General features: G+C 44.3%; 1 protein-coding gene across 1 annotated transcript in view; it reads right to left on the bottom strand.

The window, feature by feature from the left end:
* The window catches only part of HERC2 (HECT and RLD domain containing E3 ubiquitin protein ligase 2), a gene marked incomplete in the record, with an annotated part of 3,551,743 nt that overhangs the window by 96,562 nt on the left and 3,428,220 nt on the right, over window positions 1–26,961 (bottom strand). The window contains 1 exon segment of the mRNA XM_044072055.1: window positions 21,977–22,171. Coding sequence (XP_043927990.1) covers window positions 21,977–22,171 — 195 coding nt within the window.

The following is a 26,961-nucleotide window of genomic DNA, read 5'->3' on the forward strand; positions in this document are numbered from 1 at the left end:
ACCGCTACCCCAAAACAAAACACGTGCAACACATAGCTCACAAAGCCAGTGTGCCGAACAGTCACAGCCCTAAAGGCTAAACAACACACCTGATACACCTGTAATAGGTGACTATCGTCAGGCACACTGACGTCCCGCTCACCAGGCTGAACAAGGAGAAGGTCACGGTGAGCTGCCTGTCGGACGCTAGGATACGTCACATAACACAAGCACTCCGGACAATCCAAGGCAAGTACAAATATGACTCAGTCATTGTCCATGCTGGTGTGAATGACCTGAGACGTACCTCCCTGGACTACATGAAAAGAGACACAGAGGAGCTCTCTGAGCATGTAGCCCAGGCCGGTATGACCCTGACCTTGAGTAGCATCTTACCCTCACCAAGAATGATGCCACAATATGAAGACAAGATGATCAATTTCAACAATTGGCTTAAGTACTGGTGTCATTCAAAGGGGGTCCAATGCCTGTCAGCCTGGGATGACATGCTCAACAAGCCACGATGCTTCACTAGGGACGGCTTGCACCTGTCACCCCTGGGCTTTTGGATATTGGCAAAGGCTCTTGCTAACCCCATAGTGCCTTTTTTAGGCAAGGCTCAAAAGGCAAACCCACCTCCATAGGTATCACAAGGGATAAGAAACAGTAATGCTACTCAATGCCAGAAGTCTAAACCTCAAGATGCACGCACTCGAAACTCTCCTTAGCATGGAGAACATCAATATCTGTGCAGTAACGGAAACCTGGTTCAAGGCTCCTGACAGCACCCCAGCACTACCTGGTTATACCTCATACCATGCTTTTTGGCCCCACAACTTGGACCGAACCACAAAAGGAGAGGGAGTATCAATATTCATCAAAGATGCCCACACCTCCAGGCTGGTGGCACAGCACGAAGCATCAGACTATCCATGTGCAACTAACAGTGGGTAAAACTGCCTTCCAGTTTATATCCTGCTACAGACCACCCTCCCAAACCCAGGAACCCCAATTAGCCTTCCTGAGAACACTGGAAAATATGAAGGTCTCTCCAAACACCATTATACTGGGCGACCTCAACTACCCAAACATAGACTGGGAGCAGTACTCTAGCTCCAACACCCTAGCCCAAAGGTTCCTAGAATTTATAAACTCAAATGCTATGGAACAACTTGTTACCACTCCCACAAGAGGGGAAAACATACTGGACCTGATCATCACCAACATGGGGACTCTATGCTCCAGACCAGAAGTGTATCCCTCACTGGTAAGATTAGACCATAAACCAATCTCACTGGATATTCACATCCTGACCCCACCCCCTGCCCAGAAAACCACAGTGAAAAACTTCTCTAAAGCAAATTTCACACTCCTCAAAACCGAGGTGGAATCCGTCAAAGCCCCCGGGCCTGTGAAAAATACGGCCCAGACCGCAGAATCCTTTATAAACACATTCTATGAACACCTTCAGGAATGCAAGGATCATGCAATCCCAAATAAAGCCAAGACCCAATCCTCCAAAGGCAGACGTCCTGTCTGGTAGACCCCAGCCATAAACAAACTATACAATAGAAGGAGGAAGCTACTACATGATAGAGCAAAATCCCAAAAAGGGAAGGCATCTCTGATCAGTATTAGCAAAAAACTACGGGCACTCATAAAATCGTCTAAGGCCAGCTTTGAGAGACAAATTGCACAGTTCACTAAGGATAATCACAAGGCTTTCTTTAGTTATGTTAGGAACCTGGGTGGGAATTCCCAGATATGCTCAGAATTAGTCCAAAATGACCAAAAATACACCGAACCCACAGACATTGCCAACATCCTAGCTGACAGGTTCAGCGCAAACTTCTCCCCCCCCCCACCAAAAGTGAAAATATCTATCCCAGCAGAGTGCTGCCCCCCTGACATCTCAGATGCTCAGGTAAGAGCCACCCTCTCCAAAGCAAAAAACACAGCATCAATGGGACCAGACAGTGTCCCGGCTGCCCCTACATGAACTCCAAGAAGAGCTAAACCCAAACATAAAACTACTGTTCAATCTCAGCCTTACTACAGGATATGTACCCAAAGAGTGTCGTACAGCAACAGTGGTCCCTCTCCACAAAGGTGGTGCCTCAACGGATCCTGGAAACTATCGCCCCATAAGCCTGACTGGCTTGGTCTGCAAAGCTATGGAAAGGATCATCATGGACCTCATAAATAAAGATATTGGGAAACTACAGACACTGGATACTACCCAGTTCGGCTTTCTTAAGGGCAGATCCTGCCTCTTAAACCTGGTCGATTTCTTTGAAACAGTCACCAAGGCCACTGACGAGGGGAAGGTGGTCCACACAGCCTACCTTGACCTCGCAAAAGCCTTCAATACAATACCCCACTTGGGCATTATGGATAAGCTCACCAGCTTAAATATAAACACCTATGTCACTAGATGGGTTGCAAACTGGCTCAAGGACAGAACCCACATGGTTAGAATTGCTGGAGCCATGTCAGACTCCAAACCAGTTACAAGTGGCATCCCACAAGGCTCAGTCCTGGGACCTCTCTTGTTCGGTATATATTTCTCGGAGGTGCAGGCCAACACGGAAGGACTGTGGCTGACCAAGTTCACAGATGACTGCAAACTGGGCGCCATAATCGACTCTCCAGCTGACACAAGCATCCTCCAAAAGGGCCTCATAGAAACAGACAACTGGTGCCAGAGCCATGGCCTCAAGCTAACCGCCAAAAAGTGTATAGTCATCCCCTTTGGCAAAAACAAAATGCCCACAAATTACCACAAAGGTGGTAATCCATTAAGTACAGAAGAAGTAATTAGGGACCTGGGGACCCAAGTTGATAGCAATCTCTCATTTGACAACCATGTGGCCAAAGTGGTTAGAAAAACATTTTATATAGCCCACCTAATCATGAAGGGATTCACATCTAGATCAGGGGAGGTCATCTTGCCTCTTTACTCATCCCTCATCAGGCCCATAATTGAGTACAATGCCCCTTTTGGGATGTACCTTACCAGACACCTGCAGCAACTGGAAAGACCCCAAAAGTACCTCACCAAGAGGATCAAAGGGCTCAAACAGATGCTATATGCTGCCCGGTTAAAGAAACTCCAGCTCTACTCAGTGGCATACCGCCTGCTCAGAGGCAATCTGTGCCTGACGTATAAAGCCATGTCCAACCCGGAATTAATGGACATGCTGCACCTCAGAAAATCCAAATCCCATCGAGCCACGTTCGAGAGACTTGAACCTCAGCACTGAAATAAATAGGACATGCTGGAGGGACAGATTCATAACCCAGAGGATCCCTTCACTCTGGAATAAAATCCCAGTCCAGGTTAGGCAGAGTCCCTCAATGACTCTCTTCAAGAGGAATCTTGATGAGTGGATGGAAGATCGTAGGTTTACCCCGGGTATCACTTCTGTGTCACAGTTAGACAGAGGCACAGTATACTAACCTCGAAAAAGGGCACAGTAAAATTCATTTAAAATGGGTGGCGAAAGCCAAACACACTCTGGCTAGGCTTATAAATGCCCTAGGGCAGATAGCCTAGTATGAACCTATGAACCTATATGACCACATCTCCCCTTGCTTATTGATGTACCACATCACTGTGGTATTGTCATAATGATTTTGGGATGCCCTGGAAGAAGCAGAGTATGGAAGCGCTGAAGAGCAAGAAGGAGAGATCTCATCTCCTTGATGTCGATATGGTCTGCCCACTGATGAACGGGCCAAAGGCTCTGAACCTTTAGAGGGTAGAAAGAAGCCTCCACCCCCATTCCCCCAGTGCCTGAGGCATCCGGAAAGAGTTCCTGAGAGGGGACTGGGGGCTGAAAAGGAAGCCATGGGTTGAGAGACAGCTGATGAATCCACCACTGAAACTCTAGTTTGAGGTATGGGAGAAGAGGAACTAAAAAGTCTAAAGGATGACAACGTTGAAGCCAGACTGACTTTAGAAACCAGTGAAACTTCCTCATATGGAACCTGGCTAGAGGAAGCACAAGGATGGTGGAAGCTATGCAACCCAGAGCCTTTAGAAACTCCATGGCAATTACTGACACTTGAAGAAGGGATTGAAAAAATGCAATTAGAGTCAGAGTCTTGGGTGGTGGCAGGAAACATGCATACAAATGGTGTGGAGCTTGAACCTGAGAAAAATATGATCCTGAGGAGGAGTCAGGAAGTATTTCTGGAAATAACATAGTAGAGGTATCAAGGACTCTGGGAAGGAAGCCTGCATAAGCAGGTCATCCAAGTAAGGAAAGATTTGTATCCCCCTCTTCCTGCAAAAGGCAATCACAGAAGTGAGGCACTTGGTGTAGAGCCTTTGGGCAGTAGAGGCGCCAAAGGGCAAAGCAGAGAACTGAAAATGCAAGGAAGAAACAGAGAAACACAAACATTTTCTGAAATGGGGATGAATAGGAATGTGAAAATAGGCATCCTTAAGATCCAGAGAGACTAGGAAAGCCTAAGCTAGAAGAAGAGGAATCAGGGTCTTAAGAAACAGCATTCACAAGGAAGGAAACTTCAGGAAGATGTTAAGCTGAGAAAGATCCATAAAGGGCCACCAGGTGCCTTCTCTCCTGAGAAACAAAAACATTTTGGAATAAAACCTCTCCCCCCGTTGAGGAGCCAAAACTGCTTGGATTGTGCCTTGAGACAAAAGGCCCTGATATACACACAGAAAAAAGGGCAACTGTTCCTGAGGAGGTTAAGAAATGCCCAAAAATGAAGGAAGGGATTTCCACACCAATGAAGTATCCCTGACAAAGAAACCAAGAATCCCGAGTGATCCTTAACCAACTGGGAAGAGACAGGGAAAGATGAAGAAACAAGGGAATCTGACTTAGGATGGAGGGAATCTGGCTTGTCTGGAAAAGGAGGTTTCTAAATCGTAGTAGTGCGAGTAGAATTAGCAGGAGGAGCAGTTCTAGAACCCCTTTACCTATGGGAGAGGGCAAGACTGTCTACATACAGAGTTAGGCTTAGAAAGATAATTATTCTGAAATTTGGGAATATGGGAAACAAAAAATATATTTTAATTCCTTCAGGGCCTTACCCTTCTCCTGCAGGGGCTTAAAAAGTTCAGCAGAGGAGCATACATCAATTCAGCCTTACTATCATCAGGCAAATGTTGGAGGTGAAGCCAAGAATAACATCTTAACAAAGAACAAAAGGAAGCAGCCCTAGAGAAACATCAGCTACATCATAATTACATTTAACAGAATGGTGAGATATTTGAGAAGAGCAGCCCAACAAATTAAGGGCCAAAACTTTCCCCTCAGAATCAATAAGGTCAGAAATAACCTCATAGGCCTGAGAAAGAAGAGCTAAGACATACCTTGTCATATGGGTCTGACAGTTAATTGCCCGAAAGGCTAGGGCAACAGCAGTAAACATCTTTTTGCACAGCCGTCCCATGGCTCTACTGTCCTTGTCAGAAGGAAGCGATTTAGTAGAAGGTAATAGTTTGGAAGGTTTGCCAGAAGAAGATAGACAGCAACAGAGGGGTCAGCAGAAGTACATTTGAAAAGAAACATACAATCATGCACCTTAAAAAACTGCTTTTTTTTTTAGGGGCTGGAGTCTGGGAATCAAGAGCCGAATTAGCTGCTGAAAAAGTGTCTAACAGGACAGCTAGGACAGGAGGGACAGTAGAGGCCTGGGGCACTCCATCTGGAGGAGTTCATAACAGTTCTTCTGGATGTCAGAAACCAGAGTACAGTGCCATTTAAAAAATTTCATCAAAGAAGAGATGGTATCTCCAAAGGAAAGTTCCTCAAAGGCAGAATGTGAACTAATGAAGTCCTCATCCTCAGTACCACAGTCCATTGGAGAAGGAATCTGAGAGGAATAAGCCAAAGACTCTTCTACAGATTCCAATTCCTCATCAGAAGAGTCCTGCACCCTCAGCCTCCTAGGAGGAGTAGATGACTAAGGGGTTGACTGCAGTTAAGGTGGAAAGACTACCGAACAAGAATCTGCGGAACACTCTTCGATCCCTTGGACATGATCAGCCAAGGTTCCCCCACATCATCTGCAATGGACATCTGCAAGCATCCCAGTGTGTGCAAGAAGCCAGATCTATGCCTGCCTCCAAAACAGTCATTGCACAGGAATACAACAGAACAGCTGGATTATCCTCCGGGCTTTCACCAGCCTTGACACAGACATCCAGAGGAGGCGGTACAGCAGTTGACTCCATCCTGACTTTTTTGGTCTTCCTCTTAGCATACAGCTGACCCTCAGGAAGGGACAATTATGCCACTGTACCCTGTGCCAACAACTTGGGATGTGGGTTCTCTAGGTAGACAGGCAAGGACAAGAGACAACTATGAAGGGTCTTGGGGACAAACAGACTGGGCGTGACATATGATCAGGAGAAGCACCCAAGCAAAACAACAATGCTCATGATGGTCCCTATGGGGAATCTGTCTCCCCACTGACATTTTCCCTTTTGGGATGACATGTAACCTAGTAACTAAACGAAAATAACAAGATAAGAAGAAAACCCCAATGGCTGGAGGCAAAGCCAAGAATAACATCTTAACAGGAGGAAGGGATTTCCACACCATGAAGTGTCCCTGATGAATGATGGACTTGGTAACCAGCATAAAAGGAGGAGTGTTCAGACTAATGATAGAAGATGGTGCTCGAACTGACAGCAAAGTGGTGCAGAGGTATGTATGTCCATATGTCACCTTTATGCTCTACACTGTGAGCAGGAGCATACATGTGATGCATGACATCCTGGTATACTGGCCAGACACTGGGCTACCCTTGGCAGGGGATCCCTTTTGTAAAGAATACAACAGTGATATGGAAGGACATAATTGGAGATTAAGACTAAAAGGGGACCAGGATGGAAGTGGGTCACAAGATCTCTTGAACAGTCAGACATATTAGACTGTCCTTGGTTTTGGGAGGTTAGACACTTCTTTTTGGAATTCCCTTCCCATCCCTTCTTAAACATCTGTTTACTGAATTCTGTTGAGACTACTTATTTTACTTTCTGCCAAGAAAGAAAATTCCATGGACAATTTGGAAAAGAAGAGCTGAAAAATCTTAGAGAATCCCTGGATCAGCTTTACTGCTTTTATCACACTTTTTGATTACCCTCTGCAGGAGAGGGCCAAACACAATCTCTAAGAGAGAGAATTTAAAATCTCATTTTTATCATCTGGAAGGTTCTGAGAGTGCAGCCATGCAAACGTCCTTAAAACAGTACCAATGTCCATAGCCTTGGAAGAAGTATCAACAGAGTCATACACACAGTGCAAACAAAAGAGCAGCAACCTGTGCTAAAGAAGAAACTTAAGGTATTTAAAGCAGATTTTTCCTCACAAGAAGAAACTGCAGAAAAAATATTTCTCATACATTCCCAATTTTTCAGAACAAACTTCAACATATGAACCTGACAATTCAAAACTCTGAAAAAAAGAAGTTATGTCTTACCATAACGTTCCATCTGTATTGTTGATACTCGTTCAGTCATTATGTCCGGGTTATCGGTTCCGACCTCGGAACCATGTCGACCATCTTCCAAGCTCGTAACAGCCACAAACTCTCGAACTAAACTCCTACTCACAATTCCCCTCTCCCTTTTACCTCAGATTCAGTTTGCAAGTCAAAGAAAGTAGAGGCTATCTCTGGTCAAAGGACCTAATGGAACTGGATGATGAGATCCACTATAAGCCTCAGGAACGGAAAGGAGGGAGGGTCGTAATGACTGAACAAGGATCAACAATACAGATGGAACGTTATGGTAAGACAACTTCTTTATCTGATATTGTTAATCCTCGTTCATTCCTTATGCCTGGGACAGAGTCCCCAGCTACCTTTATTCCTGGGAGGTTCTCATGGAAGGACATTCCTGAGCACCACTGAACCAAAGGACGCTCTTCCTCTGGAGGCCAAATCCAATCTGTAATGGCTGATGAAGGTATGAGGTCTAGCCCAAGCTGCAGCTGCACAAATGTCAGGTAAAGAAGCTCTAGCATGGAAGGCAGCAAAAGTTGCTACCAATCTAGTGGAATGAGACCTTACAGCTGTAGTCAAAGGGATATCGTGAGTTTTGTGAATAAATGTTACACAGTCTTTTAACCATTTAGCCAATGTGACCTTAGAAACAGCACATCCAATTCTAGGCCCAGAATAGGCCAGGAATAGCTGATCTGATTTGTAAGAAGCCTTAGTTCTGTCCAGATAGAAACAAATTTGCCTGTGAATGTCTGGGATATGTAGACAATACTCTCCTCTGTTAGAATAACTGGGAAAGAAAACTGGCAATTCAATGGTTTTGTTAATGGACATTTCAGAGATCACTTTTGGCAGAAAGGAAGGATTAGTTCTCAATGACACACTATCTTTATGAAAGATCAAGTAAGGCTGTTGGATGCATAGAGCTTGAAGTTCAGAGATACGTCTGGCAGAAGTAATGGCGACCAAGAACAAAGTTTTCCAAGAAAGAAACTTGAGGTCGCATGAAGAAGCTGGTTCAAAAGGAGACTGTCAAAGCTTGCAGGACTAATGGCTGGATAGGTTCTCTAAAAGGGGGGTTTCAAATAACTTGCGCCATTTAGAAAGGTCTTGCATAATTTGTGTGAGATAAGAGAAGAGTCATGGACACCATTGTGAAAATTAGATATTGCGGCCAAATGAACTCAAATGGTGGAAGCAGAAAGGCCAGATTGGAATAAATTTGACAGGTATTCCAGTACTACTAGTACTGGTGCTGAAAAAGCATCTATCCGTTTTTCCTTCAGCCAAATGGTAAACCTTTTCCAATTGCTGAGATAAGTATTTCTGGTGGAAGACTTATGAGATGCAATAAGAATGTCACGTACTGGGGAAGAAAGATCAGTCTACCTGGCAATCATCGGAAGTGGAGGAGCCAAGCTCTGAGCTTCAGGCTGTTCAGGTTGGGGTGAATCAGGTTCTGCGGATGGGAGATCAAGTCCAGAGTTGGATTGAGAATCCATGGTTGATCTAGCAGGTGAGGCCATAGGAAGGAGAACCAAATTTGACAAGGCCAATATGGCGCTATGAGGATTATCTTGTACTTTAACCGGCGGGCTTTCTTCAAGAACTGGGGAATGAGAGGAAGAGGAGTAAAGGCATAAAGCAGACCCGAGGGCCAATCGTGGACTAGAGCATCCCTGGGTGACTGTTCCTGAGGGGGAATCAGGGCGAAGTAATTGCTGCATTTGTAGTTGGGTAGGGATGCAAAGAGGTCGCAGCAAGGGAGACCCCAGTGGTTGAAAATCTCCACCACTATAAGAGGATTCAGAGACCACTAGGTGTGGCTGCAGAATGCACCTGTTCAATCTGCCTGCTATCACGTTGGAACTCCCGGGAATGTGCATTGCTATCAGAAAGTGGTTGGTAGCCATTGCCCATTGCCATATCCTCATGGCCTCTTGACAAAGTGGGTAGGACTTGGTTCCGCCTTGTTTGTTGATGTACCAGAATACAGGCATGTTGTCTGACTGTATTGCAATAGTCCCTGATGGAAGGAGGGGATGAAATGTTTGTAACGCTAGAAGCACCGCCCTCAGTTCTAGGACATTTATATGCAGATGGGCCTCTAGTTTCGACCTTGTGCCTTGGACTGTCTTCCTCTGAAAAAGCCCCCCCACCCCATCAGGGAGGTGTCCGTGGTCACTGTGGCTTTGGGTTGTTGGGGTGTGAAGAGGCGAGACCATTGTGACAGGTTCTGCGACATGCACCAAATAAAGTCTTGTTTGCATCTCCGAGTCACCCAAATCTGGGATGATAGAGGAAACTGAAAAGGATACCACTGGGTGAGTAGTAACCATTGTAAAAGCCTCATGTGGAATCTCGCAAGGGGAACAATGGTGATGGAAGCTGCCATGGAACCCAACAGACGGAGGACAGAATGTGCTGTGGATCTTTCCCTTGAGAGGATGGGTATGAGTTGTTGTTATATCCTTAACATTCTGTGCTCTGGAATCGATGCCGTGCAGTTCTTTGTATCCAACAAGACCCCAATGAATTCTATGGATTGGGAAGGGGATATGTTGGATTTGTGCCAGTTTACAGTTACACCTAGCCTTTCTGCAATGTGAAGGGATTATGCCAAGGCTTCTTCCAATAGATGTCTGGTGGGGGCAGTGATGAGCCAGTCATCTAGGTATGGAAACACCCACAATCCTTGCAGTTGCAGGTGAGCTGTGGCAACTGCCATGCACTTTGTGAACATTCTAGGGGTTGTAGAGTCTCCAAAGGGCAGTACTTGGAACTGGTAATGACTGGCTCCCGCATGGAAGCGAAGGAATCTTCTCAATGGTCTGTCCACCTTTATGTGGTAGTACGCATCTTGGAGATCTATAGAGCACATCCAATCACCTGCCTCCAAGAGTGGGAGGATTGGACTGTATTGTGACCATCCAGAATTTCTGTACCTCTACGAATTTGTTCAGCACACTGAGATTCAAAATCGGTCTCCAGTCCCCAGTCTTTTTTGGCACCAAAAATAATCTTGAGTAGAATCCGGATCCTATCTAGTCTAGTGGGACTATTTGCAGGACTCTTTTTCTTAGCAGCTTTGAAATCTCTAATGCTGATTCTTCCCTTTGACTGGGTGGAAAGTCAGGTAAGTTTCTTAGGGGGACGGGACAAAGATCGAAGGGAATATGATAACCTCTGGTTATTATCTGTCGTACCCAAGAATCGGTGATAATGGTTAGCCAGGCAGAAGGGTACAAAGAGAAACAACCCCCGACCGCTTCCAGAGGAAAGCAATTGGGCCGCTCTTCAGGAGCGCTGGTAGGACTGGCCTGAGAAAGAATCTCTGAAACCCTGGTTAGGCGGACCTCCTCTGCCCCGAAAGGGGCATCTTCCATATGGGTTTTCCCCTCTGCCTCTAGGGGAAAACCTGTCTCTTGTGTCACGGAAAGAACCTTGAGACTTTTTGTACCACATCTTCCCACTCTTCTGGTTTCTGGAGAAAGCCCGTTGAGGGGAAGAATAATGGACACCCACGGCAGAAAGGGTCTTACCATCCTGTTCACATCTAGCCAGTGTGTCTTTTACCTTGGGTCCAAATAACGAAGAGGCTACAATGGGAGAGTTCAGAAAGGAAGCCTTGAAGGGTTCCTCAAAAATCACACTAGCGCATCCAGGCATGTCGTCTCATGACTATGCCTGCACCTGCTGCTCTAGCTACTCCTTCTGATACGTGAGAAATCAGATGCATGGAGGAGTTAGAGATCAATTCAAGGGTGGCTAAATGTGAGGCCACTTTGTCCCGGACCTTATCAGACACAGCTCCGGCCAAAGTTTCAGAGAGCTCAGTAATCAAGTCTCTTTGAAGCCTGGTAAAATGTGCCATATAATTCAGGGACCTGACTGCAAAGGTCGCTGATGCAAAAGTAGGTTTCCCTAATCTGTCCAGTGCCCGGGACACTCTGTTGAGTGGGTGGACAGTCTGGCTTTCTTCCGCAAGATCCTTTTTTGTTGCTGCTGCCACCACCAAGGCATCTACAAGAAGACCTTTGGACCAGTGAGGATCACTATCTGGAGGGGACAAGATTTTATCTGGCCTGCGGGGAATGGCGTCAATGGAGTCAGGAGCCTTCCATGCATGCTGCACAACAAACTGGACAAGGTTGTCGGCAGGTGGAGTACCCCAGGAGGTAGGGGGCCAGGCATGAAAGGCCTGCAGGAACACAGACTCTTCAGAGGTCGGGTTAGAAGACTGCCATTCACCTCTCTGCTTAAGTATTTTGAGGATATCTCCAAAGGATACCTCAGAGGGTGACCGAGGGGACCCTTCCCCATCATCAAAGTCTGTGTCTTCCGTGGGGGACTCCTCTGGGGAGTCCACGTGCTTCCTCTTACATCAGCTCTTGCGATGAACTTCCTCAGGGGGAGAATCTGGGGAAGACAGCACAAAAGGGGTCTCCTGTGGGAGTGTGTCCTGAGGCCCTTGTGACCGGTGTCCAAGGGTGGCTTGTGTAAATTGCGGGCCAGAGGAGGACGGCGGCACTGATAGCACTGAATCGCCAACAGACGCAAGAGCCTTCTCCATGAGTTGGAATGCTGGTCCACCCGAGGAGGTCACACCTCGCTCAAGCAAATCAGCCCGCCGACTCGGAGTCCCTGGATGGTTGTGAAAAACAGGAGTATGTATGCCACAGCTGGCATCCTGAGCAGTGACTGGAGTGACAAGTCTCTCCTGCCACAAAGGCAACTGCGGCTCATTAGTGAGGTCCATGAAAGAAGTCGAAGTGAGGGAAGTCTGTGTTACAGCAAGGGGCTTCAAAGGCAATGAAGGAGGAGAATAGGTAGGGGTCTTTGGAGAAGGGTGTTCACCTCCAAAGGAAGAGTAGGTCCTGGAGGGTTGGATACCTCTGGCCAAAAGCAATTGATCCACAAGACGCACCACATCATGTTCTGAGAGGCTTCTAGTGGATCTCATGGACATAGCTGAAGGAGAGTCAGGTCTATCTAAGGATGAAGGAAACTCGGTGCCCACAAAGGGGTCTTTGGGTGGTGCTAAGATAGGCATCTGCACCAAGAACAACGGAGCTGTTAAGGCTTGTACTACTGGTGTCTGCACTGAGGAGATCATTGGTGCCAAAGGTAAGGTCTGCACTGACAAGGTCCGTGCTGAAGTGGTAGTTGACACTATGGCAGGTGCCGAAAGAGTGTGTGGAAAACGAGGTGGTCGGTACAGAGAGGATAGTCGGTGCCGTATAAATTGTCGTAGTCGAAGCAGGACAGGGCATCGGAACAGTCGACGCCGAAAAAGTCTGCATCAAAGAAAAAGTTGGTGCCGGTAAGGAAGTCTGAACCAAGGGGCCCCTCGGTTCCATTGAGGTGTAGGGCACAATACTTGATGCCAAAGTAACGGATGCTGCCGAAGGCATCGGTGCAGAAGATCTAGGCACCGAAAGCCTTGGGGCCGAGGAAGTCAAATCCGAACTAGAATGTTTGGCCTTCTTAGGTCTCAATTCCTGGTTGTCCCCAGCAGGAGATGAAGGAAGAGACTTGGCCTTCTTGTGTTCATCTCTTTTCTTATGGGAACTAGGAGGGGTTGAAGCCTCTGGGCCAGAGGTAGCCTCTGAAAAGGAAGATTTAAGTAGTCTCCTTAAAATCAGTTTATTTTTCCTTTCCACCAAAGTCCTGTTAGAAAAGTTAGCACAAATCCCGCAAGGTGGGTCCACAGTCAAGTGAGGCACACCCAAATAGTAAACGCATAACGCATGTGCATCTGAAATAGGCAATTTATGCCCACAATCCACACATCTTTTAAACCCCAGACCACCTTTTTTCTCTGCCATGATAGGAAGAAAGGAAAAGGAAGGAAGAAGGTACCAACAATGGTACGAGAAATACCCGAAGGTAAAGCAAAGAAAGATTTTACCAACGATGGTAAAGGAGTTACCTCACAGTAAGAAGAAAGAAGGGTTAGAAAAAAACAAAATAGAGTTGCTAGATGCGATAGGGTAAGAGATAACTATTTAACAAGATTTGAACTGAGAAGAACTGTAATATGATTAGGTATTATCAAAGAAAGTTTTACTTAGCTCAAGAGAAGTGACTTGACATGACTGAATGGCGATGCGGCAAACAAAATCTGAGGTAACAGGGAGAGGGGAATTTTGGGTAAGAGTTTAGTTTGAGAGTTTGTGGCTGTCACGAGCTTGGAAGACGGCCAGCTTGGTTCTGAGGTTGGAACCGATAACCCAGGCGTAAGGAATGAACGAGGATTAGCAATATCAGATCCAAAGTTGCAGAAGAAGGGTTTATATTACGCTGTCGAAACACATTAACATCGAACACCAAATCATTTATTTATTTAACATTTGTTGACCGGGAAAGTCCGACTAGGTTCCACAGATCCTGTTTTCTTTTTTTCATGGTGGAAATGCCCTCCAGAATGAAGCATGTCTTTAGAATGAAGAAAAAACCGAGTACCCTGAGGAAAACCCATACAAGGCAGGGGAGAGAACACACACTCAACACGAATTCCACCCCAGCCGAGAATCGAACTGGAGAACTCTTGCCGAGGGCAACAGCATTAACTGCACCACCCATCAATCATCGACAAGTATTCAGCGAAATTCAATTCTGCAATTTGCTGCCTACTTAAAAGCCAAACAGATACTTGCCCTGCAAACCAACAGAACTAAATCTACCTAAACAAAACCCACCCTTGTGGGGGGATGTGCCCCACCACACCTCCCCTAACTAAATATACCAACTTAGAGATCACACTACAGTGGAAAAAAGGACAAAATTGTGTAGTCTGTCAACTACGTCTTTGCCCTTTAAGTATTCAGAGAATCACAGAAGTGAATTTCACTGAATACTTGTCGACAATCTTGTGCTCAATGTTAACGTGTTTCGAAGACATAATATAGACCCCACAGAAGTATACCGTTTTTTTCACATACCTATCAATAATTTCCCATCCTTATCAGGAAGAGTAGGACAGGAATTGAATAAGTGCTTAGCAGTACCGGGACAGCGTATAATAATTTAAAAGACTGAGGAATGTTATACAGCCTATCTGTCTTTTAAGGGGAAGCTGGCTGACTAACAGGAAAACCGCAGGCAGTAATACATACCACACATCCTCTACAGCTAACAGAACAGGAGGGATGGGTGTAGGTTTTGGAAAATACTTCTCTAACAACTCATTATTTTCTGAGGGACTATGAAACATCAGTGTTCTCCCACTGAAAACAATGGAATATTCTAGTTATAGTCTCAGAGAAAAAGAAACCCCACGTAGACTATCAGAAACAGAGCTTTCCTCAGAGTATGAATCAGAAATCTGAGGAAAAAGCCATGAATCCATCCCTGCATCTTCCACCTGTTCAGATTCAGAATCTTGAATCTCTTCAGGAAAACAGGAATCCCTTTCTTTTCCCAAAAACTACTTTACGAGCTGGATCAATAGCCTAAATTAAATCCTGGGCCAGACCGAGTAAACTACTCCTGTCTAAAGAAATTTGATGAGGAGTACATAAATGCTTGGTTTTCTGTTGCTTTTTGACAGGAAAATAGCGGCTAACAGTCTTATTAATGGCAGCAGCTGTTTCTTCTGGGATGGGCACAACATTCTGGCTCAACAGGGAAACCTTCTCTGTTCCCTCTCCCAGGACAGACAAGAGTGGCTCTTCCTTGCCCACTGAAAGGACGCCAGCAGCCGCAAAGGGCTTGGCTAATCCCTGGTCCATAGTAGTTTGTAAGTGCTAGAACCAGAAAGAAATGGGGGTAAAAGATGACTGGTCACAGGTACAGCAAATGGCCACAACATAGTCACCCGACTGTGGCTGAGGTAAATTGCTAGTCTGCTGTGGTGGCAAAGATTGCTTGCTTAACTTTTTCTTTTTGCAGCTGGAAAAGGACCCACGGTGGGACCAGCAGTCTTTTCCATTCAAGCGAAAATGGTGCCTCTTTCCCAGGAAGACAAGCAGCAAATGCTGGTAAAACACCAGTCCACAAAATTTATTTATTTTGTTTTAACAGAAAAGAAAAAGTACAGTTTTGTACCTACCATAAATGTAGATGTTCAAGTGCTAATACAGCTGCAGTAATCACAGATGGGTTTTCAGCCTCGGTCGGCCGAATTCCAAAGTCTTGGTCCGGCGTCGGTTGTCGTCGCTTACTCTTCTGACGTCAGTAAGGCCAGAGTATATAAGACACAGCCGACGCCATGTTCTTCAGTCTTTCTTGCCCCAGATGTCAGGTGCCCCCAAAAGGAAAGCAATACATAAATAAGGCTTATCTACATATGCAGGCAATGCAATGTAATGCAAAATCAGTGTAAGCAAGCAAATAAAACATAGCAGGATAACCCAGTCAGGTGGTATGAAGAGGTTGTTAGGCCCCATGCCTGTACCAAGTGGGGAAGGAGGGAGGTTGTACTGTGCTGCAGCTGTATTAGCGGGAGGGACTACTGTACGTAGTTGTATTTTCAACATCTACATTTATGGTAGGTACAAAACTGTACTATGTTCATCGTGCATACAGCTGCAGTAATCACAGATGGGTAGAGTCCCAAAGCTATGCATAGGGTGGTAGGTACTATGAGGAACTGGGTTGAGCCAGAATGCCCTGCAAAACAGCAGTGGCAAAGCCTGCTCTTGTTCTGGAGTATAAGGGTAGGTGGTAGTGTTTTGTGAAGGTATGTACAGAACTCCAAGTGGCTGCCTCCAAAATATCCTTAGTAGGAACGCCTCTGAGGAAGACTGTAGAGGTGGCTGTGGCCCTGGTGGAGTGAGATCTGATACCAGTAGGGACAGATTTCCCATGATAGGAATAACAAAACCGTATGCAGTGGCCAATCCACTTGGAAATGGTCTGTTTGGTAACTGGTTTTCCTTGAGCCCCTGCATAGGACACAAAAAGTTGTTCTGATTTCCTGAAGGACTTTGTTCTGTCCAAATAATAACGTAGCTGCCTATGGATGGCTAAAGTGTGAAGCAGCCTCTCCCCTTTGTTTTGAGGGTTAGGATAAAAGGTAGGTAGGTGTATGGCTTGATTTAAGGCTACCCTGGATACCACTTTTGGCATAAAAGATGGGTTGGTATGAAGGGAAACCCTGTCCTGATGGAAGATGAGAAAGGGCTGCACCGCCATGAGGGCCTGTAGTTCAGAAACCCTACGAGCTGAAGTGATGGCCAGAAGGAAATCTGTTTTCCAGGACAAATGTTGCAGATCTGTTGAGGCAGCAGGTTCAAAGGGAGGCAATGTTAATTTTTCTAGTATGTAATTAAGGTCCCAGGCTGGTATTGGTTGCTTCCTTGGAGGTCTTATATTCTTAGCCCTCTGAGGAACTGTAAGTGCGTAAGGTGAGAGAATAAAGGAGGATCCGTGTTGAATTCTGCAGAAATGGCCGAGGCATGTATTTTTATGGAAGAAAATGAAAGTCCACTGTTCAGCAGTTCAGCTAGGTACTGTAAAACCTGAGGCAAGTTCAATTTTCTAGGGTCCTGGCCTCTTTTCTCATTCCAACAGCAAAACCGCTTCCATTTTGCAGAGTAAGCTTTTCTAGTAGATGGTCTTCTGGCCTCCAAAATGACATCCTGCACCTCCTTGGAGAGTAGGGACTGTTGTGGTGTCAAGGAATTTTCCATGCAGCGAGGTTGAGTGTTTTCAGCTGACTGTGAAGAGTGTTGTAGCTGTTCTGAGTCAGTAGGAGAGGCATTAGAGGCAGGGACCAGGGAGGAGTATGTGTTAGGCTCCTCAGGAGTGGATACCAGTGTTGCCTTGGCCAATCTGGAGCAATCAGTATCATCCTCGGTTTGTCTGTTCTTGCATTCAAAAGCACCTTGGGCAGAAGGGGCAGAGGTGGGAATGCATAAACTGTCCATGCTGTCCAACTGAATGAAAGGGCGTCCACTTTCCAGGCCTTTGGATGAAAGGTCCTTGAACAAAACTTTTTCAGTTGATGGTTCCTGTGGGAGGCAAAAAGATCTATGTCTGGCCTCCCCCACGCTTGGATTATCTCTGTAAACACCTGAGGATGTAACTTCCATTCGTGTGGATCTGTCATATTTCTGCTTAGAGTGCCTGCCAGTGTGTTTTCCAGTCCTGGCAAGTACTGTGCTTGAAGTTTGATTTGTCTTTCCAGAGCCAAGTTCCAAAGAGTCATGGCTAGTCTGCACAAGGGGTATGAATGTGTTCCTCCTTGTTTGTTTATGTACCACATTACTGTGGTGTTGTCTGTTCTTATCAGTAATTGCCCTGGATGCAGGAAGTCCTTGAAAGCTGTAATTGCATTTATCACTGCTAGCATTTCTTTTTGATTGATGTGAAGGTGCTTTTCCTTTTGGGACCATCTGCCCTGAATGCACCTGTCCTTCATGTCCCCAGGCGTAATCTGAGGCGTCTGTGGTTATGACTTGTTTTGCTTGAGGCTTGCAGAATGGAAGGCCTGTGTTTACTTGACATGCTTGGACCCACCATAGAAATTCCTTTTGCAAACATGGAATTATTGGTATAATTGCTTCCAAACTGTGACTGTGTTGAGACCATAGATTTTTTAGGTACCATTGAAGTTTCCTCATATGCAGCTTTGCACATGGGATTAGAAGAATGCAAGATGCCATGAATCCCAGAGCCTGCAGGATTTTCCTTGCAGTAAGCCTGGTACTTTTTGCTAGTGTTTTGAAGTACTGAGATAGTTGCCCTTGTTTTTCTGGCGTAAGATATGCCATCTGGGTGTTTGTGTGCAAGTTGGCACCCAGGAAGGTTATTTTCTGAGATGGTGTTAGTCTTGATTTCTCCTTGTTGATGGTATATCCCAAAGAAAGCAGTAACCGTGTCACATAAGCCAGATGTTCCAGTAGTATGCGTTTGCTGTCCGCTTGGATCAGGCAGTCGTCCAGATAAGGGTAAATTTGTATCCCTTGAAGTCTGCAGTAGGCAATCACTGATGCCAGGCAATTTGTGAATACTCTGATAAGCCAAAGGGCAATGTAGAGAATTGATAGTGGATTGAACCTGCAAGAAATCTGAGGTATCTTCTGCAGCTTTGTCTGATTGGGACATGCAGGTATGCCTCCTTGAGGTCCAATGTTACCAGCCAAAACTCCTTGCCCAGCATGGGAAGAAGTTGCTGTAATGTGAGCATCTTGAATTTTGGCACAGTAGGAATGTGTTTAGGATGGATAAGTCCAAAATGGGTCTCCAGTCGGTTCCTTTCTTGGTACCAGAAAAGTCTTGAATAAAAACCTTGACCTTGTTGGAGTGTAGGTACCTTTTGTATAGCCCTCATGTTTAGGAGCTTTGAAATTTGCAGTTGTGCCTCTGCCCTTTGATTTTGTGGCAGGTTTGGCATGCCTCTCATTTTGGAAGAGTGTGAAATTGAAATTTGTAGCCTCTGTTTATAATGTCCAGTATCCATTTGTCTGTTGTGACAATATGCCAATTGCTTGCAAATAATGCTAGTTTCCTCCCAAAGGTGCTGTCAGCTGAGACTTGCTTGGCATGGAAATGAGGGAGTCATTGGGTTTGCTTCCTGTATTGTTGTGCACTGTCTTCACCACCTCTTGGTGCTGGAGATTGCCATTGTCTGCCTCTATATGATCCTTGTGATTGCCCTCTGCCCCTTGTGCGTCTGTATCTGCCTCTTTGGGGCTTGTCAGTGGCTGGAAAGGACCAGTTTTTTGAAGGCCAATTTCTGCTAAAACATGGTGGTTGGACCTGTAAGAAAGCCTTGACAGTTTGCATAGATTTGGCTTTTTCTTCCATTTTCCGTAGTATGTCCTCAGCATTAGTACCAAATAATAATTTTGTAAAGGAGCATCAAGAAGTTTAGCTTTCACATGATCAGGTAAATTTTGTTCCCTAAGCCAGGCATGCCTGCGAATGACTGATCCTGTGGCAGCCGCTCTACTGGAAGCCTCTAGGGCATCATAACCACATTGTAAGGTGTGTTTACCCACTTGCTCCGCACTATGCATCATATCCTGTAACTCTTTTAAATCTGGTTGTTCAGGTTGAGACATTGTGTTCCTTAATTGTGATAACAGGTACTGTTGATATTTAATCATATGAAACTGACAGTTTAAGGCCCTCATGGCTAGGGTGGCAGAGGTATATACCTTTTTACCCCACCTTTCTAGAGATCTGGATTCCCTTTCTGCAGGGAGTGGATTCTTGGCAGTGGAGGCCTTTAATCCCTTGGGGCCTTGTGAAATGGTTTCAGGGTCAGCATTATGGCCTTTGTAGAGAAATTGGTGAGAGCTGGGTACTCTGTAATACCTATCAGGTTTTACTGGTGCAGGAGGCAGAGAATCAGGGTTAAGGCAAGCCTCCTAATAGACATCATCCAGTACATCCAAAACAGGGGTATAGCCAGAGGTCTGTGCTGAGGTAACTAAAGAAATTCCCTAAGTCTTTTCTTGGAAACTGAAAAGTCTTAGCCTTCCCAATGGAAGTGTTCCCTCAAAGTGTGCAAGGTTTCCCCAAAAGAAAAATCCTCAGGAGGGGATACAGAAGGAATGGACTGTTCTGCATCCGAATCCTCAAAAAGAGTGTTCCTCTGCATCAGAATGTTCTGATAAAATGGATCCCTGATCAGAAGAGGGAGTTTCTTCCTCCACTCTGGGTCTCTTGTCAGGAGGGGGCTGAGAACCTCTGATAAGAGTAATTAAATCCTCAGCCATTTTAAGCATCTGTTTCTTAGGCATGGGTCCAGGAGATGGGCCCTGTGCAACAGGCCTCGTGGGATGCCTGGCTGCTTTGGATTTAGTAAAAGCCTTTATTGAAAAAGAAGATGAGGGCCTAAATACACCATGGGTGGAGGTGGACCTGTCCACATTAGTAGGCTCGACATTAGCAGGGGCTTTGGTTGTAGTCTGGGAAAGGACCGAGGACCCAGCGGTCTCGGGTACAGAGAACACCGCCAAAGGAGTGTCGTCAGGGACTGCAAAGGCGTCTCGCTAAGAACCGGACCACGTGTAGCCTGTTTTGGCGGGTCTCGTGTCGGTCCTTTTTTTGGACAAAACGGTGGTCGGAGTGTCCGCGACATCTTATAATCAAAAGCTTTACCAAAGTAGTGTTGGGCGAACTCCGCCCGATGCTTGATAGTGCTTATTGAAGGTAGGTAAAAGTGCGCCAGCCGAGCGACGTGGTCTGGGCCCAAACAAGGTATGCAACGGAATGGAAATCCTTATGCGGTATTTGCTACCCACAAGAAATACAATTATTAACTTTTTCTGACATCGGTCTGAGGCAAGAAAAGTTTCCCCAATGGCGTACTTAGCTTTAAAGAAGACTTTGGTTCCAATTTTTTCGTAATTCAGGAGCTGGCCGACCGCACTTGCGAACTGCTTCTGCTTCGGGCACCAAGCGCAAAAGACTGAAGAACATGGCGCCGGCTGTGTCTTATATACTCTGGCCTTACTGACGCCAGAAGAGTAAGCGACGACAACCGGACCAAGACTTTGGAATTTGGCGAGGGAGGCTGAAAATCCATCTGTGATTACTGCAGCTGTATGCACGATGAACATCAGTAAAAAACATTTTCAAACACTATGCCATCCCACCAAGGAGAAATAAACAGTTTCTCTACAGAAAATATGCTTTCAGGTAGTTAACACTGCTTTTAAAGTGACAGAAAAAAATGACTGCTCCATTTAAAAGAACATTACAGTCTCGACACAGTCTGCTAAAACATAATACTCCTAAGCTTTAAATAACTTTCTTGAAAAGGAAAATAATAAAACAATAAATTTAAGAAAATGGAAGTTTTTTTCCCCCCAAGAGAACTTATTGCCCAGCAAAGGAAAGCACAAGCCAACCGTCGATCCTCGAAAGCCACATAGGAGCATATTCTTCAGCAGCAGTAAAGCTCTGAAGGACTTCACACCCAAACTTGTCATTTAGTCAACTCAGCTCAAGCTGCTTGACAGTTTGGTAGTGTGAAAGGTGCTGTGAAGCTTTTGGAACTGGTGTGGTTATTATATCCTTGGCAGGACATAACCCATATAGCTAAAGCTACTACAGCAGTGATCAATATGATGAATAAGCGACAGTGACTACCACCAGTCATATGTGGCAAGCAGACTTGATTAGCTCAGCTCACTGAAGCTAAAATTACATCCTCTCTATAAAAAAAAAAAAAATAAGCTAACACAGCTCATCACTCAGATGGATATACTGGCTGTCAACAATTTAAGTAAAAGGACTGTGTTTCTAAGCACTACAATAAATCTGAGCCAAAGGACTATGTTAGCAGGAGGGTAAAATCCATCTATTTAAATGAAATGTGAAGACATGAAAGATGACGTGTCACTCTGACATGATGCACTTCAGAAAATTTCTTTCAAGACAAAATCCACTACATCTAACATTAATTTTGCATTTTAGTCTTGTAGTACACTTCAAACATAATATCCTAGGTTGTAATCTTTCAGCCACTTCTAAAACTCTACTCAATGTTAGCAGGCTAACAAAAAAAAAATGCAATCACTACTTAACAGAAAAGTACTAGTGTACAGCTTACCAAGGAAGCGAAACATATTCATGTGAAGCTGTGATTTTGCGGTTGGATTCAGAAGGAAGCAATCTCGATTTGCTCCAGATTCATCCCTTCCATTAGGTGTTACAATCAGTAATGGCGTTAACCCATTCTGAAGTTCTTCACACATCTCTGCTATCGACTCACTGTAGCCTCCCCCACAGTCATCAACAGATTCACCTTAATGACGAATATGCATAATTCGGTTACTAATTGCTTAAAACATAACAAACATCAACATTCTGAGAACTTGCAGCATTATGAATGTAACAGATCAAGATTCAGACTCATGTCTTTGTGTAATAATCTATATGGTACATGGCAGATAATCAGTGAACCATAGATAAGAAATGAGAGCAGATAAATCAGAACAACAGTTTGATGTAGTCACCATAACAGTAGATCTCTCACATTCAGTGTGGTTTGAGTGAAAAGGTCTAGCTAGCTATATTTGATCCCACTGCCCCTCCCCCAATCTGGTTGTTGTTGTGTCTTTCGGCTTTTCCGGTTAAATGACTGGCAGTAGATGAGAATATATATATATATATATATATATATATATATATACTCTCTTTATTGGTTCATTTTTTATCTGAAGAAGGTGAAGTACTTGCTCTACCGAAAGCGCTAATTAAACCAGTTTTTTGTAAGTTACCGGCTCTTATCGGTTTCATTTCGCTTTCCTTTTAACAGTTTTAGTGTTTTTTTCGGTTGTGTTTTCTTAGCTGAGAATCGAACAGGACAACATCTTACAGTGAAGTGACAATGCTACCGCAGCACCACCACCGCAGTGTTCCTCCAAAAAAAAAAAGTCTTCTCAGGACACGAGCAGCAAAAAAAGAAATGTGTTGCTCTTTTCCTCCTCTAAACTGTAAAAACATTTGTAACAAGCAGTCAATAACAAGGATAAAAAAACGCTGCTTTCTTTTAAACTGCTGCAACTGCTCATTACATTCATACAGAGGCATGGATACAGTTTTGAAGCATATATGTAGCACTCACCACTCAGTTTTGACTGCAGGTGTAATATCAACATTAAGAAATGCTGGTATGCACTGATGAATGATCGGGTTCAGCAGACTGAACCCCAAACACTCTGCTCCCTAGGCAGTTGCCTCATTCACTCACCATTGTTGCGCTACTGATTGAGTTCACTTTAATACAAGGTGTTACTTTCTTCTCATAGATGCACTGGTGGTATATACCACTTCCCTAACTGGCAGTGTGTACTCAAAATCACAGTTCATAAGTGAATACTAGGCTAACTGCCCAGAAAGGCCATTTTAAGTTTAACCCTCTACCTTGTGTCTTTGAGGTAAGTACCTTAACCATTGTGCCAACCCCACCTCCCTCGTGTGTGTTAATATTCATCACTTACATTAACAGCTTTTCATTACACAAAGTAGTATTTGGTTACCAAACTGACATACTACGATTCTCTAATATATTCTCACAAGTAAATTTATTCCGTTTTTTTTTAGTTTATTACTCACGGCACAATAAAACTGCTTCCTGTGTGTGTAAAATAAGTGAAATAGTCTACATAAGGTGACAGAAAAATGTGCAATATAAGCTATCTCTAAAAGCTATGATAATTTCCCCAACACATAAAAAGAATATTAAAAACAACCAATCTTGGAAGTAAACTATGCAGCAAAATAGTGTTTTCAAGCATTTATATAATGTATCTGGCAAAAATTTTGCACTTAAAAAGCCTGACATTACTTCTCACTTCTCTTTGTCTTATATGACCTCCAGACTCCTATCCTAACCAATAAAGCTCAACCTCCTTTCTACAGCTGAGCTTCTTGCCTTACTATACTGCATTAACCCCATTCTCTGTATGTTATATAAACATTTACTGTTCTACATAATGTATATATATATGGCTACTAGCTCTCAATATCTAATGCACTTGTTCCATGTGTTACCGCTTCTCGGCCTTTTGGATAAGATCAAATTCATACAACAAATTACTTATTAACTTTGTCTTTGTAAATATATACATGTGGTTATTTGCTCTTCTGTTTGCAACTTCCAGGCTGAAACTAAAAATGTTCCAGAAAGCTTTGTGTTTTGCCCCAGTTAACAAAAATACATAAATACATACATAAATAAAATAATTAAATATATATCTTTGCAGAAACTGATACAGAGACATTAACTAAGTACATTTGCTTAAATAAAAAAAAAAATCCATAAGATTAATACAAAAAAAAAAAAAAAAAAGACAGCTGAAGTGATTCCTGACAGGAATAATACACTCCCAAAATGGCTACCTGCCATGCCCAAGTTAAAGCAACATGAAACATTTTCTTCAGACATCATAATACATAATACATGGTGCTCATTACTGCCATTATTGGAAGAGAAAAAAAGGTCTTAAAAATAAAATGTGAGTACTTCGGCTTCAGATGAGATTCTGACAAGAAAAAGTGCACAGAAAAAGGTTGTGTGTTCTCTGCAATCTGTGGGTGCTCCGGTTTCCTCCCACATCCCAAAGACATGCTGTAGGTGGATTGGACACTGTAAATTGGCCCTGGGTATGAGTGCGTGCATGTGTGTGCCCTTCTGTGGAAGATTGGGTGCTGGGCTGGCAACTCGACACTGTAAAAACTCCACTGCCAATCATGAGCGGAGGCTCCCTAACTGGGAAAAGCAGAAAGAAGTAGTTCTCCGCAATCTGTGACATGTAGGACATTGTCACTTGCTCTACAGGCTGCAAGCAAAGCCAAAGGAAATCACTACTTGGGATATGGGACAATAGCATGCAAAGTAAAGGTAATATAATCCACTTGTAAATACCTAAAAAACATATTGGAAATGCTGTACTCTAACACTGGATTCCTGAAGAAATATCACTAGGGGAGGGCCAACACTAGACAGGTGATCCTACTGTCACCTGACACTGAGATACAGACAAACCCTCAAAACTGCCAGATGCGATTTTCATCATCTTCAATGACAGACTCTCCTGGGACAGATGTGCAAAAGTACAGTTTTGTACCTACCATAAATGTAGATGTTCGAAGATCCACATTGCTGCAGTCCTTACTTGGGGGGGTAGTCGCTGTCTCGGTCGTCCGAATACCAAAGTAGGATAGACGCCGGGTCATGCGCTCCTAGAGATGACTGCCCCAGATGTCAGAAGGCCAAACCAGAAAGGCCACAGCCAAAACAGAATACCTCCCAAAAACATGCCCAACAACAACCATCACCTAAAGCATAGCACCAAGACTAACTACAGAGGGAAGGAGGGAGGTAATTGGGACTCTTGAGGGTAATTGCAGGCAAATGTGGATCTTAACATCTACATTTATGGTAGGTACAAAACTGTACTATGTTCTTCATCTCACATTGCTGCAGTCCTTACTTATGGTAGAATCCCAAAGCAACGGGAAAGGGAGGATGGAAAAATCATAAAGCATTAAAATGCCCTGTAAAATTGCAGTGGCAAATCCAGCCCTAGACTTAGAATAAAGAGGAAGGTGGTAATGTTTAGAAAAGGTATGCACTGAACTCCAAGTAGCTGCCTCCAAAATGTCTTTGTAGCTACCCCTTAGAAAGGCCATAGAAGTAGCAGTAGCCCTAGTGGAATGAGGCCTGATTCCAGCAGGAATCTCCTTACCATGATGGGAATAACAGAAAGAAATACAAAACCCAATCCATTTAGAAATAGTTTGTTTTGAAACAGGTTTACCCTGTGAACCCAAAGCAAAAGAAACAAACTATTGCTGAGACTGTCTGAACTCCTTGGTTCTGCTCAAATAATAACGCCTGTGAATATCCAAAGTATGCAAAATTTTCTCCCCTTTATTTTGGGGTTTTTGCAAAAAAGTAGCAAATGAATAGTTTGATTTAAGGCCACACTAGAAACCACCCTTAGGCATAAAGGAGGATAGTACATAAAGATACCCTATGAAAAATCAGGAAAGGCTCCACTGCCATGAGGGCCTGTAATTCAGAAACCCTTCTTGCAGAGGTAATGGCCAACAAAAGCAGTTTTCCATGACAAATACTTTAACTCGGCAGTAGCTGCAGGCTCAAAAGGTTGTAGAGTGAGTTTTTCCAACACAAAATTGAGATCCCAAGCAGGAGTAGGAGCTCTAATGGGTCTTATATATTTTTGCCTCCCTAAGAAAATTTTATAAACCAAGGATGAGAGAATAAAGGAGGGTCACAATCATAGTGAGCAGAAATGGCTGCAGCATGGACCTTTATTGAGGAGAAAGACAAACCCTTGTCCAATAACTCAGTAAGATATTGAAGAGCAACACTTAAATCAGGTTTGGAGACATCAAAGTCCTTTCCTTTGCTCCAAATAAAAATCTCCTCCATTTATCAGCGTAACTTTTCCTGGTACTAGGCCTCCTGACCTCCAAAATAACATTCAAAACTTGTTGTGGAAGCTGAGACCCTCCAGAGTCTAAAACAGAATATGCCAGGCTGTTAGATGTAGAGACTGAATCTTGACATTGAGGAAGTGACTGTCCTCTTGTGACAAAGGTGCTGGGACCAAAGGCAGAGGCCATAGCTCCTCAGTAGTGGGTACCAGTGTTGTCGAGGCCCAATCGGTGCTATCAAAATCATGGTTGGCTTGTCTTGTCTGGCCTTCAAGAGTACCTTGGGAAGAAGAGGCAGAGGTGGAAAGGCATATACATGCAGATTGTTCCAACTGAATGATAGCCACCTTCCAAGCTGTGTGATGAAACATTTTTGTGCAAACTTTGGCAACTGGTAATTTAGTGGAGGAGAAGCAGAATCTATGTCTGAGTTCCCCACAACACACTCAACCTTGATGAAATTGAAGGATCCAATTTCCACTTTCGAGGATCCACTATTTGTCTGCTCAATACATCTGCTAAGGAGTTCTGTGCACCTGGTAGAAACCTTGCCTGAAGATTGAGGTGTAGATTGAGAGCAGTTTCCCACAGAATCATCACTTGCTGCAAAGAGGGTAAGAATGGGTT

This window comes from Protopterus annectens, chromosome 5.part0 (genome assembly GCF_019279795.1).
Source record: "Protopterus annectens isolate FY-2018-M chromosome 5.part0, PAN1.0, whole genome shotgun sequence".
NCBI lineage: Eukaryota > Metazoa > Chordata > Ceratodontiformes > Protopteridae > Protopterus > Protopterus annectens.